Genomic DNA, 19136 nt, shown 5'->3' on the forward strand with positions numbered 1-19136 from the left:
CAGTAATCAGACAATACCCATTGTTACCTGTAGAATGGAATTTACTTATATAATTGTTTAAATAGTTTTATTAACTTTTACTTTATTATTTTCAAAAATGATAAGACATCTCACAATCTTTTATTTGTTTGATTTCTTAATCCATAAAAGCATTGGCAAAATTGCTGCCAATAATTCCTTCTCAATATCAACTGGGTTTCTTCAGCCTGGTGTTATTTCAAGTAAGCTAAACTAGAATTTAAAGAAGTTGTCTTAGCAAATTAATTTTCATTGTCTGTATTTGATATTTAGTCTATGTTTAAAATATTATAGCAATCATTTACACATTTCAACATTTATGATAAAAGTTGGAAATTATCTCATATTTACTGATATTAAGTTGGCTTTCTGGAAATGGGATTTTTCCATGTGATATGTAAGTTTAAAGTTTAGGGTTTATTTATTTGGCTTTCATATTGCTTTGGAAAATATGATTAAAAATAAACAACTTTTATCTGGTTCTTAATATTGAGAGCTCTGTTTTCCTTCCTGCCATATGATTTTTTTGTTACTAAATTTATACATACATAAGAAATAACTTTTGAAAGAAAATAAAAACTATTAATCAACTAATGGCTATAAGAAAGCAATCTTATTATCAATGGCCTCTGTCAATGATCAGCAAATTTCCAGAATTTTTACCATTCTTCCAAAGTATTTATCCTGTGTAAATGCCATCATAGAAAAGGCAAAGATACAAATTAATGCTGGAGTTTTGAAGGTCTTAAAGTTATTAATGTATAAATTCAATATAATTTTAATTAATTCTAAACATATCCTTCAAATTATTTTTTAACTTAAATGTATTAGAAGTGCCAAGATAATAATAATAAAAAGAGAGGCAACGGGTGGGATTGTACCTGCTAGATAGTAAAACACACAGTATAGTACAGCTGTAACAATAGAATTATCAGCATACTTAATAATCTATCAATCTAATAGAAGAGAGGCTAGAAATGTATTTAAGTATACATGGTAATTTGTAATATTTATTTATTCCTTTATTGTCAACTAATATTTACTGAATGCGAAATTCTGTATAGTGATGAGAATATCAAGTAATTATAATCTTTATTAGATTTTCAAACATTAAAAATCAATAACATCAATTATTATTGTCTATGGCTAAGCAAGCCCTATCAAGAACAGCTGGCAGAAGTGTAAATGGACATTCTTGTTGATGGAAAATTTTGGGAAAATTCTATAAAAATCATTTGTCCATATGCTTTGATATGGCATCCTTCTTTAAAGGATCTATCCTGTAGAAATGAAATTTCAACTTCCATGTGTGTGTTCATATATGTACATCTATATTAGATATGTAAATGTTCATTGTATCATTGTTTATAGTAGCAAAAACTGAAATCAACCTAATTTTCTGGTAATAAGAGAATGGTTAAAAGTGTGTGGTGCAAATTTATGAATATTATGCAGGTTTTTCAATGAATGAAGTTGATAAACGTGCTGACACAGCATGATCTTCTTGATGATGTGAGAAAATCAAGTTTCAGAAAAGTATACTAGAAAAAAATGCAGTGACAGAATCTTGGCACTAAATTCACATTCTAATACCTTTGTTTGGCTAATTGTAGGCAAAGCAAATCTGCTGTCACTGCTTCAAAACCTGGCTGTGTTGGGTATCTGTGCTGGATTGCCAATTACTGATTGCCAAGCTTGCTCTACCACCATCACCCACTTTGAAGGTCTCTGTGGAGCTACATTTCCTACAATCACTTTCTCTGTAGCATTTTTAGAATTTCGTTTATCCATCTATACCACAATTTCTTTCAAAAAGCACGTGAAGTTATTTTCCATAACTTTATTTAGTATTCTTTCTGCAAAAGATCAATTACTCCTGAAATGTAATTGTCTAGTTAGTTAACATGCTTGCATCTTCTTAAGTTTCTTGGAGATCATTCAGAAGGTTGCTATCTAGGGGCGACAGTGTTGAACTGCAGACACTTACTTTTAGGTGCTTGAGAGAACTTGACTATGTTTTTCACTTCTAAAATTAAATGAATGCATGTTATATACTAGACATTCTAGGACCACAGATACAGGAAAGAGAAATGCATTGTCCTTATTCTCAAGGGGTTCACAGGCTAGCAGGCACAGGGTAATTTCTGAAGGAAATAAAGGAGAGCTAGCTATAACAATAGACAGAATTATCAGCATACCTAATAATATATCAACCTAATAGGAGAGAGACTCTTAGCAGCACCCCAGCAGACTGGACTGCTGGAAGAGATAACAAGAAATGCTTCTGAGAAGCGGCAATGCTTGAGGTGAGTAAGGAAAAACTAAACAGATGAGGGGCGTGGAGAGGTCTCCAGATTAAGAAACTAGGGTGGAGCAGAGTGACGGGGGTGTGAGAAAGCAGGTCCTGTTCTAGGGACTACAATTAGTTCAAACACCACACTTAAAGTGATAAAAACGGGAAGGGCATTCAATGTGCAAATACTTTGACTAACAAGTAGGATGATTAATTGGAGTCACTTTGGAAACATCACGGACCTGCTCACTTCAGGGGTGAGCTAAAGGATTTCCTAGGCTTGGAATATTGACTTATCAGATGATCCTGACTTCCATAGCAACAAATGCTAGACTCTCTGCCTCAGTGAATGAACCACGTGGGTATCTCAACAGAACACAGACAGCCTATCATGAGGATTCCTGAGGGCCGTCCTGGTGCCGCCTCATAAAATTGGGCCTGCCTATTGGCCGGCACAAAATTTCACTGGTTCTCCATTTCCTACCAAGTTAAATCCAGCCTCCTAATAGGATTTAAGATCTTTCTACAGGCTGCCTCTCACATATCATTCCAGAATTAAATCAAGGGAATTTGGTGAGTAGGAGTAAGATTTTTGGAGTTAGTCCTGGGTTTGAATTTTAATTTTGCTACCCACTTAAGCGCTAACAAAAATGGTTTCTGGCTGTGCGTTGGTGACTTATGCCTGTAATCCCAGCACTTTGAGAGGCCAAGGTGGGTGGATCATTTGAGGTCAGGAGTTTGAGACCAGCCTGGTTTAGTAGAAACCCTGTCTCTTCTAAAAATACAAAAATTAGCTGTGTGTGGTGGCATACACCTATAATCCCAACTAGTCATGAGGCTGAGACAGGAGAATCATTTGAACCCCAGAGGTGGAGGTTACAGTGAGCCGATATTATGCCACTGCACTCCAGCCTGGGCCACAGAGCGACACTGTCTCCAAAAAAAAAAAAAAAGTAATCTATTAGTTAAATGCTCAGTATTATTTTTCATTTCTTAATCTCATAGTGTTTTGACTAATTATTTCATAATTCTTAGAATTATTGGCCTAATAAAATGCAAACTCTATTTTTGCAGTTTAATTTCTACTTTTTTGGTTAGTTTAAAATATAAAAAAATTGAGCCAAATTTAAAATAATTACTCTATTCTAGAAGAGAAAACTTATGTTCATTTTTATAATTTTTAAATGTATTTTAAATGTTAAATAACAGTAATTTAAAACACACTCACCAAATTTCTCTAACAACAACATGTATTTCTATAAACCAAGAGTATGATTCTATTATCCATTTGTAATTAAAAAATTCAAACTGTATGGAGATTTCGTGAAGAACTAAAAATAGAACTATGATTCAACCCTGCAATCCCACCACTGGGCATCTACCCAAAAGAATAGAAATCATTATATAAAAAAGACACTTGTTTTTAAAATTTTTTATTTTGTTATTTTTCTTTTTCAACTTTTATTTTAGAATCAAGAAATACATGCGCAGATTTGTTCCAAAGGTATATAGCTCACGTGATGCTGAGGTTTAAGGTATGACCAAACTCGTCACTCAGGTAGTGAGCATGGTACCCAATAGACAGCTTTTCAGCCCTGCTCCTCTCCCTCTCTCCTTCCTCTAATAGCCCCCAGTGTCTACTGTTTCCGTCTTTATGTTCATGTGAACCCAATGTTTGTTCCCACTTGCAAGTGAGAACATGTAGTGCTTGGTTTTCTGTTCTTTCATTAACTTGCTTAGCATAATGGTCTTCAGCTGCATCCATGTTGCTGCAAAGGACATGAATTCATTCTTCATTCTTTTTTATCACTGCATAGTATTCCATGGTGTATCTGTACCACATTTTCTTGGTCTAGTTCACTGTTGATGAGCACCTGGGTTGATTCCATGTTTTTGTTATTGTGAGTACCACTGCAGTGAACATATGGGCACACGTGTCCTGTTGGTAGAACAGTTTATTTTTCTTTGGGTTTATTATACCCAGTAATGGGATTGCTGCGTCAAATGGCTATTCAACTCCCAGTTCCTTGAGAATTCTTTGAACTGTTTTCCACAGTGGCTGGACTAATTTGCATTCCCACCAACATTGTATTAGTGTCCCCTTTTCCCTGCAGTCTCACCAACATGTTAGTTTTAGACTTTTTAACAAAAGCCATCCAATACAAACTTTTAAGAGAAAAATGTCTACGTCAGGATTTGCCACGGAATGGAATGTGTACCAGAAGCTATGTGGCTCGTCGTTGCTTGAGTGTTAAATCACCATGAGACAAATACTCCTTAGCTACCCCATGGAGTTCATGAATTTTAGAGTAGTAAAATTTTCTAAAGTAAGAAATGGATGTAGTCGCTGGCAGTACATATAATTTGGAAAATATTAGGAAATATGTAAATAACCTTCTAGCATTACAATGTTTGAGCTGCTCTGTGCTTGCACATCATAAAACTTAATTTTTTGAGAGATAATTTTTCTTCCAATTAGAGAATAGCAAATATTATGCAGCAGGCCAATTTGGATCCTCTTTATATCTGATGAAGTTACAGCATAAAAAAGCATACGGGCTAGGGTGTCTAAACAATAGGTTCGAGGCTTTGTACCACAACTAGCTGGTTCTGATCATTTAAACTTTATTTCTAGATTCCTTGTCTAGAAAATTAGAGAACTGGGTAAGAGGTTATATGAGATGCCTCAAATTCTATAATAGTTTTACTCATAAAGGAACAAAAGATAGGCAAGAAGCCCTACAATGATCTCCTTTCAAAAGGATTAAGCCTTGAAAATAAGTTTATTTCATTTACATTATTTCTCAGTCACATTATAACTGCTGCTGTATACATATTTTACAGAATTAAATAAAATTACCTTCCTAGAGTGTCTTTTTCTCAAGTCAGCTTTATTCCTCCTAAAAGTAAGCAAACTATGTGTGTGTTTCCATTTTATTTATTCAACATAAACAGTAGTGTTGCAAAGAGGAACACAAGTTGGTAATGGACTTAAATAGTTTGTTAATTATTCTTGTTAGGAACTTAAAGACATATCCTAGAGTTTTATTTTAAGCCTAGAAATGAACAGAAGCTCTATGAAGGCAGAAACCATGTCTGTCTTCTTCACCTGTATATTCACAGAGCCAAGACTAGCACTCAACACTTAGTTGCTTTTAAGTAAATATTGTTGAATATATGAATAATAACAGAGTGCTTTTGGAGAATATCTGGTTGCCAATTGAAAGCTTTATGATTCAGATCAATGAAATTGATTAAGCCATATTTCATGTATTTTTCTGACATAATTGACAATAGTAGGAAAAAAATTCCCTGTAAGTGGAAAAAACTCTAATTTTTCCCCTAATAACTCTTTCTACTTTAGGATTGTCATAATTTTGTTTTGCTATTCTACATTAATTTACAGCTAATCATATAAATCAATAAAGTTCAATAAAAATATATTTTTTCTTTGATGAACTATTTCCAGTGATGCTTTCAGTTTGCAAACTCTTTTTTAAAATTAATTTAAGCATGCCCTATTGCTTAACAGAGCATTATCTTGAAAAATCTTTTGAAGAGACAAATGACTTCAGACATCTGAAGATATTGACAGATACTCTACATTCCTTTTCAATTTCCTTTCAGAAATGTACATTTCATTCAATTTTTCAACTAAACATTTTAATATAAATATTTCTCTAAATAGTATGGCTGGTGGATGTAGACAAGCCTTCTTTTGCAACTTCCAAGAACAAGGCATCTTGGTTTGTAAGATCGGTGCTACAGGCCTCAGGACCCATAGGGTTTACGAGATGAGTTATGTGCTATTCATTAGACAGTATCAAAGGATGCGATACATTTTCTGCACAATTTCTGACACATTATTTAAAATCTGAAAGAATTAAAAAAAGGCTTATCTAAAGTGCTTAGCAATATTCACCCTCAAAATGTTATAACCAGATAATGGCATTGACCTTAGAATATGTGAATATTTATTGACTATTAATATATATGGTACCTTATATATCTTTGGTGGATGTATTGGTGATTGCAAAGTGCAAGGTTCCCATATAGAATTCTGACCATAAAGCACTTACTGTTGGGTGTAATGTATGTTACTGTATCGTGTAACTCTGTGTCGAGGTGTCATTGGGGATGTGGAACCAACGGTTTGGCTTATGGGAATGTCTGGACTCATCATTTGCATCACTTGAATTTCTGGCCCTACTAAAACACCGCCACTCATCATAGGTCCCATACAACCATCGGTCGTGCTAATATTGCTCATGTCAGGCACACCAGGACTAGCCAGTACTCTCTCAGCATAGACTATGTTGTTGTAATCTGCTAACTCAGCAGGTACACAGATATTCCCTTGAATATCATAGACAGGTGCCATTAATGTTTCTGTTACTACAACATTGGGTGCAAGCTGAGGATCAAAAATGATTGTAGTGGGTTGCACACATTGATCAGCAGCACCGTAAGTCTCAGTCACAATAATATCCCCATGAATCACGGGTTCAGATGCTGCCATTTCTTCTTGGAATTCAGCCTCTGAGGGAGTCAATCCTGAAGATTCACTAACAAAGTAATTAGGTCCGAGCAAAGGGAGGTCAGTACTGATCGGTATACAGGCCTGGTGTGACGGAAATGGTTCAATTTCTGTGTCTAAGCAGATTTCAGCAAGAGTCCTAAATTTTGGATCTAAAGTTTCCATGCAGCTTTCATCTAAGTCATCCACAATCCAACTGCAACAACCAATAGAGCCCACGGGAGACCCTACTCCCTCGTGGTCATAAATGAGCAAGCAGTCATTGGCCGGTCGACCTTCATCTTCATCTGCATAAGCATATGCTTTCTAAAATTAAAAGAAAATGCAGAATTAGACATTTCTTTTTCCCTAAAATATTCAAGGGAGAATAACAGCAATCCCTCAGCGAGACTTCTGAGGGAAGCCATGGAATAAACTGAATAATGGTATCAATCACTTATTAAAATAATTGATACTATTAATGCACATTCTGTGATAGTATTTTTAACTACCAATTTTGAGATATAGTTTACAATTGCAACATCTTTAGCATTTTTTTTTTTTTTGTAAAGAATAATGGTGAAATACATGTATCATCAGATGGGGAATAAAGCAGGTTAACTGAATATGAGATAAAATGGACTGCTATTTAAGCCAAGTAAACTTACCAAATAGGAATTCAAAAGAGGATTTACTTATTCTTTATGCTACCCTATTAGGCCAACTCAATGTCTATGGGGCTTTTTTTTTTTTTTTGAATGCTGCTATACCTATAATCTTTTTTTTATAGATACATAATAGTTTCATATATTTATGGAGCATGGGATGTGTTGATACAGGTATACAATGCGTAATGATAAAATCAGCATCATTGGGGTATCTATCACTTCAAGCATTTATTATATCTTTGTTTCAGGAACATTACAGTTCTACTATTTTTGTTCTTTTAAAATGTATAACAAATTATTGTTAACTATAGTCTTCTTGTTGTGCTACCAAATACTAGACCTTATTCATCCCATCTAACAGTATTTTTGTAACTATTAACCATCCCCACTTTGTTTTCCCTCTCTACTATCCTTGTCAGCCTTAAGTAACCATCATTCTACTCTCTATCTCCAAGAGTTCGGTTTTTCCTTCTAGCTTTCACAAATGAGTGAGAACATGTCAAGTTAGTCTTTCTGTGCCTGGCTTATTTCACTTAACGTAATGTCCTCCAGTTCCATCCATGCTGTTGCAAATGACAAAATTTCATTTTTTACGGCTGAATAATATTCCATTGTGTATCTGCATCACATTTTAAAAGTCCATTAATCCCCTGATGGACACAGGTTGATTATATGTATTGGCTACATGACTAGTGCTGCAATAAACATGGGGGTGCATGTATTTCTTTGATATACTGATTTCCTTTCTTTTGGATATACGCCTAGCAGTGCTATTGCTGGACCCCTTTTCTTAGTGTATGGAAGTTAGTGGATAAGTCACTGGACTGAGAATGGGAGACCTATCTTCTAGGTCCTAATCTAGCACATGTTGTGGTGATGCTGTGTTCCTGAGTTTTAAGTCCTTTTGTTCCCAATTCTGTCTTTTTATTTTCTTTTTTCTGTTGGAGGCTCCAGGAGAACATGAAGGACATCAAAAAGCGAGGTCATAAATGCACATTTTTTTCTCCTTCATGAGCATTTTCCTGCTTTGCTTGTGGTATGGGAATCAAGGAAACAGAAGACAGAAAAATGGAAAAGGGAAGTGGAGAATGATGAGGGGTGTGGCCTTGTTCACAGTACTAAGATGCACTATGGCAGTTGAAAATGAAATCCTGCTGCAAATTAGCATTTTGTGTTTTAAGGAGTAGTGAAATATTTTTTATTCAGGTTTGGGATAGGGTTGAGAATAACATTATATTTCAGAAAAGGCCTACTGCCATTGTGAGTATTTTACTATTATTATTATTCAGTCTCAAGACGATTTTGTGTGTAGCTGTGAGAGCGTTACCTCCGAGAAGTAGCTGTCCAAGAAAGCCATGTTGACGTCGGAGTCAGCGTAGTCCCTCAGGGTTCCCACGGTAAAACTCCTCTTCCTCGTGGCCCCTGCGGTCCCTCCAGCGACGAGGCCAGCAGCTGTCCCCAGCCCTGTGTTGAGTTCCACTCCTGATACAGCCCCTTCCACCGTACCCCCGGCTGCATAAGTGTTTGTGTAGATTTCTGAAAAGGGAGGGCGATGTTGTAACAGCGCTCAAGTTGCCCGCAGCGCGCATCCACCTAAAATGCGGCCGCTGCTAGCCGGGGTGCCACCACCACCCAGCAAAGCGTAGGCGCTGGAAAGCTGACAACGAGTGTTACGAGTTACACCCATAATCTCCAGGCTTGTTGACCGAAAAAAAAAAAAAAAAAAGTAAATTAATGACACAGAGGGAGTCAGCGGTGGGACGTGGCTTTCTCATGTTTGCACAGACTTCGCCCTAGCTTAAAGTGTAGAACTTGCCAAGAGGAGCTGCAAGTAGGCGCCTGTTCCCGCCGTGGCTGCTGCAGGCTTGACCCACCCAGGAGCCCTCCAAAGCAAGGCCAGTGGCGTGATTGCAGAAACTGAGCTCAGTCCTCCTTCACCCTGGAACAGGATGGAGCTGGGCTCACGGGGATGTTCAGTCACAGAACTTCTTTGCATGCAAAGGGTCAAGCTTGGGATACTAAGGAACCATCAGAGAAAGCTCACGTCCACTGCAGAATTAAGCACCCTCTCTATTTGGTGCAATCATTGCCAGATAGTGTTCAGTATTCTTAGATGAGCATGGGGCTGGTAAAATAGGAGAGTTTAAGACACTCTCTTGAGGCAAGAGCTTGACTGAATTTAAGAAAAGTTATTCAGTGTATTATTAGAGTACATTTACTGCCTTTTCTTTAGTTCTTTTTTAAAAAAAGCTTATAAATAATTACTACAGTAGCAGGTACTCTGTGCTAGGTACTATTCTAATGTATATTTTGTGATATATGCACATATACACGCTCATATATATGTGTACATACTCATATATGTGTGTATATATATACACATATGTGTGTGTATATGTGCATAATACAAACATATATTGTATAGATTATTTTATTATATATAACACGTATATGTATGTTATATATAATAAAATATATATAAAAAGGCAGTAAATGTACTCTTATTTACTGCATTTTCTTTAGCTCTTTTTTTAAAAAAGCCTATAAATAATTACTACAGTAGCATGTACTCTGCGCTAGGTACTATTCTAATGTATATTTTCTGATATATGCACATATACACACTCATACATATGTGTATAGACACACATGTATGAGTGTGTACGTGTGCATAATACATATATTGTATAGAGTATTTTATTATATATAACATACATGTGTATGTGTGTATATATTATAACATATACATGTATATATAAAACATGTGTATGTATAACATAACACATATACATGTATGTTATATATAATAAAATACTCTATACAATATATGTATGTATTATGTATTACCTATAATATGTATATATTTACACACATACATAACTACTCATTTACTCCTCACAGCAACACTTTAAAGTAGGTATTATCATAAGCTCAATTTCAAAGACAGGGAAACTGAGGCCCAGTGCACTTAAATATCTTGACTAAGGACTTATTACTACAGGTTGAGTGTCCCAAATCCAATAATCAAGAATCCAAAATGCTCCTAAGTCTGCAACTTTTTGATCACCAGGACACAAAAAGTTTCATGGTCCTACGCATTTCGAATAAAAGATATGCAACCCTTAAGCAAGTGGCAGAGCTGGGAATCAAACCCAAGCATTTTGCTTCCAGAGTTTGCTGTTTTAGCTGCTGGGTCATACTTCACTGCCTGTAGTTTCAGATAGAAAAATAAAGTGGCTACTTCAAACAGGTCCCATGCCTTCTGATTATACTGTCACGCAAAGAGATTGACAGACTTTTCCATAAGGTACTTTTACGTGAAGTTTGTCTGGTTGAAAAGTTTTGAAAAATTTAAAAAGACAAACAGATTTTGGTGTCTACTGACCAGAGGAATCCATACGATCCTGGGTATTTGAGGCTGTCATGGGTGCACATATATTTGACACATCCTAAAAAGACAAAGATTTTAAAAACAAATACTTTATGTCAAACATTTAAAAATTGACATCTGTTCATTTTTTGTGCAGCATGTAATTGTTAAGACATGTTCAATTTCCATTGAAACTCTACACTTCTCTGGAAAGCGACAGCCTACTCACCCTGTCCTCGGGATGGGCCCCTTCAATTCCCCAAGACTGCATCACTCCTTCTCCGCCCTCAGGCACAGGAGCAAACCTTGTCCCCAGGCCTTCTGGCTGTCTCCGTTTGCAGCAACACAGGAGCAGCAAGAGTGGAGCCACTGCCCAAGAAAGTGATAATGAGTAGTTAACACAAATTGCTCAGTTTAGGAAGTCACTGAATGAATCATTTTCGGGGGCATTTGGTGACATTATATTTAGAACAAAAAAATACAAATGTATGTAAGAAAGTATTTTTTTTCCTTTGGAGGATTGAGTATACATATCCAAGTTTATAAGTACAACACCACCAAATCACGTAGAACTTTAGAGCTAGATGGCAAGGAGTTTGAGATCAGGTAATTGAAATTCTTTACTGACAGATTAGGAAATTAAGGTCCAGTCTTTAGTCTAAGACTCCTGAGCTGGTTGGGGCAGATCCAGGCTTCAAATAGTTTCCTGTTTTCCAGTGTCCCATGTACATACAGCATATTGATATATGTATATGTACACGTATACAACTGTCTGTGTATATGTATTTGTAAGCCTCTGTGTACATATGTATACACATGCATAAGTACGTACAGCTTCATGTGCACACATTTATGTGTGGGTACATGCATTTGTATATGTGTACACTGAGAACATTTCTGTGGATATGTATTTGCATATTCATATAGAAACGCATATAAACACTAGACAGACACAATACACACACATGTAAGTTAAACACATCATCAATATATGTTATTAAGAGGACTGAATACAGGATTCAGCTATAGGACCTGGAGATATGACCTATCTTCAATCATTATTACAGTTACACTTAAAATGGACATCAAATAATACTCACTAAATTTAATGGAGATATTTATAATTATTTTAAGACTTTGTCTAAAAAAATAATGAAAAATTAAAGCTACCAAAAATTGTTAGCTATCCAATTGTTTCTTCTAAGAGGAAATTTCCTATTTTTTACCCTAATAATCACCTCAATTCTATATTTTAATCCATAAATATTGATACTGCTTAAGTTTTCTAAGATTCTAGAATACTCTGTTTAGTTCTTTTGGCCCACTCTAGTTGCTTTTCATACTTTCCTAATTCTCTAGCACAGCATGTGTTTTATTGAGTGGGTTAATAAAAGAAAAAGAACAGAAGGATAAAACCTTGAGGGGATGGATGCCCCATTCTCCAGGATGTGATTATTTCACATTGCATGCCTGTATCAATCATGTACCCCATAAATACACACACCTATTATGTGCCTACAAAAATTAAAAATTAGAAAAAGATAAAAAAAGAAGAGAATATAAAAGCTGCAAAATCAGCTTTAATCTTATTACAACAATTAAACTGGCAATTTTGCCATTTGCGCTATGAACAGTGAAAGGTCAAGTTACACATTTCCAGAGAGTTTTCTGGAAAAGGACTAAAACTAGAGTTGGTAGCCCCTAGGCCATGGTTCCACCTATTCTATATTTCTGTGAATTTAAATGTGAGCTGGGTCATGTACCATTGCAGGCATGAACTCTAACAAAGGTACTAATAAATGAAATGAAGTATTTTTAGCACATACCCAGTACAATTACCGTATATATAATCGCATTAGAAGTTAACATCAAAAATATCAATCTGAGGGCCTTTGGGAACATAGGTTTGGGCTCAGATCCCTCCCACTACCATCACACTACCCCCATCTCCTAAAATAGACCATGGGCTTCTTCATTGAAAACAAGTGTCCATAGGCGTATTCCTCTCCTGTTCCACAATCAATCAGTTGAACAGCTCTCATGCTTTCTTTGACTGGGTCAGGAAAAGTCTTGAAATTCTTAGTGCTAACCTTCTGGAAATGCAGCTGGCACTGGGTTTTTAACCTTGAACTGCACATTAGTCTCACCAAAGGGCTTGAACATGCTTATGCTTGGTCTCATCTTGAGTATGACCCAAGCATGAGTAGTTTTTAAAGATCTTTAACTGATTCTTATGTGCAGCTGGGGTTGAGAACCACTAACTCAAAGCTTACCTGACACTACTACTCAATTGCTGTAGAGTTGTGTTCTGGGAAAATATGTCTAATATCATTGTGAGAATCACTCATGATCTTTGCATAGCTTTGAAAGGTCACAGATTATTTCAAGAAAGAAATCCTGCCCAAAAGTCAGTTGTTATTTTTTTATGCCTTGAAATGATTATGTGTTAATTAGTGCTCATCCCTGAAAACATTATAACAATACAGTTTGACAAGTGTAACTCTCTTTAATTTTACAACCCAGCTTTTGATCCCCATGAAACCTAAGTATTGCAAGGGCAACCTAAAATGTATGAAGTATCTTTCCTCTGAGGATCTATATGTTTAAAAATATACTATGGGCAAAGGAGGGCCCTTTCTTGGAAATTTTTGTTTTGGGATCTTGCCATTTCTGTGACCATAGGCTTAGTTCATGCACTCACCCAGAGCCCAGAGACTAATTCTCTGTTCTAGTCTGTTTTGCCTGCTTCCACCTGTGCTCACAAGCTCTCATCGACTCTTCTGTGCCACAGGACTGGAGTCCAGAACTCTTGGTGCATCATGAATATGCCTCCCTTTTAGCATCTCTGCTTCCTGGGTGTGCTATGCCCTTCCATATCATGCCCCCTTTTATACGTGTTGTTCCTTTGCCTTTGATTATCTTTCAAAATTCCCAGATACCGTCCTCCTTTAAAAAAAATCCTCAGCTTTCAGGGCCCACCTCAAAATCTACTTTTCCAAAAAGATTGCCCCAACTTTCCAACTTCGACTTAATTGCTTGCGCCTCTCTACTTTCAAAGCATTTTAAGGAAATTTCCATGATGGGATTTATTTTGTGCTTTTATGTAATATACTTAGTGATTTGCACGTGTTTATCACCTTTAGGACTCACACTCACCCTAGGCTTTCTCAGATATCATGTGGATTAAGCACATATCCTTGTCATTCCCACTGTTTATTTCTAAAACACTCAAAAATTGCTAGAGATACCAAAAAGAAATGGCTACATGAACCTAACTGTCCCAGCAAGCCTCTTTACAGTCCTATTTTGAAGAACTATTGAAAAGAAGGATTTAATTGAGTACTTACAAAGCAGTAGCAGGATGCCCAGAACCATCATGCCCATCCCTGCTGGTCCGAGACCAACATTTGAAACTCCAGCTTGGTCTTCAGTGATAGGCCCATACGTGTCACCAGTTATGTCCTCTGTGTAGATGCCCACAGTACTAGAGTCCAGGCACATGTGGTTGTCATCGCAATCGCAGGCACGTAACTGCACGATCTGTGCTGATTCACATGCTCTGTTATAGCTGTCCTTCACTAGGATTGGGATTTGGTAAGATTCTGGAGATAAAAACTGCTTAGCCATAAGGATTGCTGAGGTAGCTGAAATGGAAGAGAGGAAACAGAAAATAAATGGAAATTCCTTGGGGAAGGGGTGGTTAACTCTCCATAATACCCAACCCTTACTTAAAATACTTGATTTTTCATGCTTTCTTGAAATGTCTTGGTTCAGTGGCAGGAATATGACTCACTGTAACTTCGACTTCCCAGGTTTAGGCGATTCTCCCACCTCAGTCTCCTGAGAAGCTGGGACTACAGGCATATCCCATCATGCCTGGCTAATTTTTTTTTTTTTTTTCATAGAGACAGGGTTTTGCCATATTTCCCAGTCTGGTCTCTAACTCCTGGGATCTAGTGATCCACCTGCCATGACCTCTTAGAGTTCTGGGATTACAGGCTTGAGTCACCGTGCCTGGCCTTAATAAGTATTGCTTACTGTTCGATTGCTACTTCTGCAATGCAGGAAGGATCTTGTTGCATCTCTCCAGAGCAACAGTAATTGGCATATAATATGCATGTATAATATACAAATAAATATTTGTCCAGTGAATAAATAGTATTGAGCTGAAAGAAAATACTGGAAGTCTTCTATTTAGGATTACAGTTTACACAATACCCTCCTTAGGACTGTGATATATATCTTATTCAAAATTGTTGCTCTTTCATTTAAAATTATTCAATTCAAATTCAAATTCTCCTATTTCTTTGTGCTATCATTGCCTACAAATTTTTATAAAAGTATTGCATAAAATATTGGTTGGAATTTATTTATTAATCCAAGGAAGGTTAAGAGATGATTAAATTTACAGCTAAACCATGAATAGTAACTGAATGATCCATAGCACACAATATTTTTTATTATGATGGCTTATTACCCTTAGCTAGATGACAAGCCAGCTATGTCATCTACCAAAATCTAGCCTGTGCACAAGGTAAAAATGAGATAAGGCAATGTCACAGCACACTCAGTGAAGTTCATTCTGGTCTAAAACATCAGCATTGAAACAGGTCTCTAGGAATATTATCTCTAGTGCAGTTATCTTTTTTATTGACAAACTTATAATATCTATAATATTATACCTCCACACAGAACAGTTTTTCTTATGGGTATAAGCATAATATCTAGGATCTGAATGAGGAAAAAAGTGGTTAGCAATTATTATTTATGAGTGGGATATTGAGCTTTATAGGAGAAGGTGAATTCAGAGTTGTCTTGATATTAATGGAATTGCTTTAATGTGATTAACTTTAAAAAATACTAAAGTGGTTTTGTTGAAAACAGCTAAAGGTTTGATGGTAAAAACAAATGGCCTAATTTCTTACTTTGACCAAGTCTTTTCCCATCTTATTTTAGGGTTTCTCCATTCTGTAAATGGAGGGTCTTCGTGGCCTCAAAGAGGTGGGAAGTATTTCCTCTCACCCTGGGCTCTGTAGTCTGATGGCCACCGACTAGCCTCATGGAAAACCATGAGGTTTTTCCTGTGGCCCCAAATGAATATGAGATTAAGGAGCTTTCTTAACCCAAATGGGATCCTCTCATAGCATTTTCTTTTTCATTATGCACTTACCATTTTAGGAAAAAGAACCCAAGGTAGATAAAATGTTATGTTATCTGAAACTTATTCTTAATTTTTATTGATGTCCAGCATTCAATTACATGTAGCTAAAGTCAAGATACATATATATAGACTTTGTGATCTGTTTTTCACTTTACTTTCTTTGGTTTATGCTTTCTTTTGTATCTATATACTTTGCATAGTTCTAATTTTAATGGCTATATATTAGCACATCTTAATAATATGTACTATATATAGTTTGTTTAACTATTCTTTTAATATTGAGCAATTTGGATTTAAATTTTTACCCTTAGAAATAATTCTGAACTCATAGTTCTTGTTAAAAACAATTTAATTGATCTTATGTGCTCCTAAGTGAGTAGTAAATGTTTAAATGTATAAAAGGGATATATGAGTTTCAGAGACATTTATATGATTTGCCTGAATTTATTCAGAATAGGGAATTGTGACATTTTTAATTTATGAGTTTGTCAAAGATTCTGTTTATTTTAAACTGAATAAATATGGGTTTAGTTCCCGACTTACTCAAAAATGATAGTTAAACTGTATTTATCTACTACTATTTGTAACTGAAATATTGATGAAACATTTTGACTCTTATTTCAGTTCAAAATTTTATCAAATATCCTGTGTGTACATGAAAGACTTTTTTTCATTTAATGTTAATATGGCAAGAATTGTGGAAACAGAGGTAGAATATATTATTAAGTGACTTGACAAATTTTTTGGTAATTGTTTTGCTTTTGGACTTAAAGTCCAAAAAGCAAGCTTACATTTCACTTACCATTTGTTGATCTGACATCCCACATGTCAGCTGTTCCTGGTGGCTGATCAACGACACAGAAAGTAAAAGGAGACCCATAAGAATGTTCATTAACAGAGATAAGGACCGATGGAGAGTCAATGCAGATGGTTCTTCTTTCAGGAGTAATGTCTGGACAGTAATCGTTGACATCAGGAACCTCAATACATATGGTTCCTGTAGCTGTTTTTCCAGAGCCATCTGAAAGAGTAAGAGTCACAGGTGTTGAGGTAAATGGTCTCAGGGAGAAAACTCTTTCTCATATTCCCTGATGATGCCACGGGGCTTGTAGGAAACATATAAGTGACTTGGGAGGCTTGACATGTTCCTGCCTGCTTCAACCACCTGAAGTCACCCTTGCCTTTGTGCACTACCTTCCAGCCACACTACTGCTTTTGAGTTCTTTAAACAAGTTTCTTTTTTACTCTGGACTCTGGCACATTCTTTACACTCTTCCTAAAATCTTTTCCATCCTCATCTCATTTTGCTAATTCCTATATATCCTAAGGCACAAAATTAAATGTTCTTCCTCAGAGAAGGTTTACTGCTTTCTAGTCTTACCCTGTTCCCATAAATTAGACCCGCAGATCAGTTATGGATGTCTGTTCAGGATGCTCACTGAGTCCGGTGTTTGTGGAAATAGCCACAGTTGAAATTAAATACTTGTTGTGTTTTTCTTCTGTTTTCACTATTTATTTTAATTGCATCTGTTACAGGCTATTTCTTTCTGAAATGGCATTTTCTAAAACAAGTATAAGTCTATTAGATTTTTCCCTAATCCACTTGATACAAGTTTATGAATAGTATAATTTATTAGAAATGGCTGAAGACCAAAGATTAGGAATCCAGGGACTTTTTAGTTCACTTCTCTACTCTATGTTCTGTTACAATAAATAAAGAATTTTTTTGCTTGTTTTTAACTTACAAAGAATCTCAGCTTTCTCACTTTTAAAATAGAACACTATCATCTCTGGGGTACCTTACTAGGTTCTTTTCTGAGAAAACAATAAATTCCTTTTACAGATGTTTTCTGTGTGCCTAAGTAGTAGCCATTGAGGTAACTGAATGACATAAACTGAGAACCTATCCATAGTCTATGGAATTTTGTATAATATGTTTATATACCCTATTCAGCATTGGACTTCTTAGATGAAAGAATTGATTTCACTTAGTTTCTCATTAGAGAGGCATCAGAGCATTCCACAGATCATTTTATTTGTCATTCTTTGATCTTTGGTAGCTCTTCTATTACCTTGTGATTGGCAATCAAAGCTCAAACTATTGCTTATAGCGTTCGCTCCCCAAGAAAGTTTGCTATTCATAGACGTCTGTCTCTTCACCTGATGATGGTGGGTGCTGAAGCAAACATTCCAACCATCCAGATAGCTCTGTGCCACTGCAGACACTCTGCTTAGGTGAATAAACAACCAGCTTTGTTTTTGGGTTTCTCTTGGTACATTTTGATAGCACTTTCTCTCTCTTTATTTGCTTGGAACAACTAATTCTTTATTCTAGCATTTGAAGATTTTCACATATGACCAGTATGCAAACATAGGGTGCAATCAACATGGTTTGAATGCATTTTCAAAATAGATCTTCCAGAATACTGATAATAAATAAGACAACGTTATTTATGAAACTGACCCAGGCATTAAAAGTTACCCGCCACAGGATGAAGCCCAGGTTGTATGGACGATAGTTGGTTTGGTTTTCTCATGATTTCTTTTTGAATTTTATGCTGCTTCTTTCTTTTCGTTTTGCTACTGGAAAGATTGGATATAAACTCAATGCAAACCTACAGTATCTATCTTACATTAGGCATGTATCTTGGACATGTGTCTTTGACATGTGTCTTTCCCCTTCTTTCAGATTTCTGACCTTTCTCTCTTGCTTTGTTCTATAGCAGCTGGTTTCCTAGGCACTGCTTCACAGAGTCATTAACTATTGATAAATAAACAAATCCTGTTGCTACTCAGCAAGAGGACTGCTTAATAGATTTTCCCATTTGAGAAGTGGCTCACTTACAAGTTAAGTCAGTGCATCTGCATTTATGACTTTTAACATGAATCTTACATTTGGAATAACTTGTGCTTTCTTGGTCCATAGCATCTTACTATGGAAATGTGTCTAATCAAGCAACACTCACACAAGCTTCTCATTGTAGTTCAGTTTTAATGGCTCTAAAATAATTATATTCTTGGAGACACTGTCTCCCCAGAAAGTGATCCCCAAATGAACTTGGTATAGCATGTAGCCCTTACTTTAAGTAAACATTCCCAACATACCCTAC

At 36.0% G+C, this 19136-nt stretch overlaps 1 protein-coding gene across 1 annotated transcript in view; it reads right to left on the reverse strand.

Moving 5' to 3' along the window:
• Positions 1-5061: 5061 nt before the first annotated feature.
• Positions 5062-19136, reverse strand: part of DSG4 (desmoglein 4) — a 36067-nt gene continuing 21992 nt past the window's right edge. Inside the window, exons 11-16 of the mRNA XM_012447212.3 lie at positions 16829-17047; positions 14213-14509; positions 11095-11234; positions 10881-10944; positions 8823-9031; positions 5062-7154 (exon numbers count right to left, since the gene is read on the reverse strand). Of these exons, the coding sequence (XP_012302635.2) occupies positions 6387-7154; positions 8823-9031; positions 10881-10944; positions 11095-11234; positions 14213-14509; positions 16829-17047 (1697 nt within the window). The 3' untranslated portion in view covers positions 5062-6386. The remainder of the gene's footprint in view (positions 7155-8822; positions 9032-10880; positions 10945-11094; positions 11235-14212; positions 14510-16828; positions 17048-19136) is intronic.

This window comes from Aotus nancymaae, unplaced genomic scaffold (genome assembly GCF_030222135.1).
Source record: "Aotus nancymaae isolate 86718 unplaced genomic scaffold, 86718_ANA_hifiasm-v0.15.2.pri h1tg000020l, whole genome shotgun sequence".
Classification (NCBI taxonomy): domain Eukaryota; kingdom Metazoa; phylum Chordata; class Mammalia; order Primates; family Aotidae; genus Aotus; species Aotus nancymaae.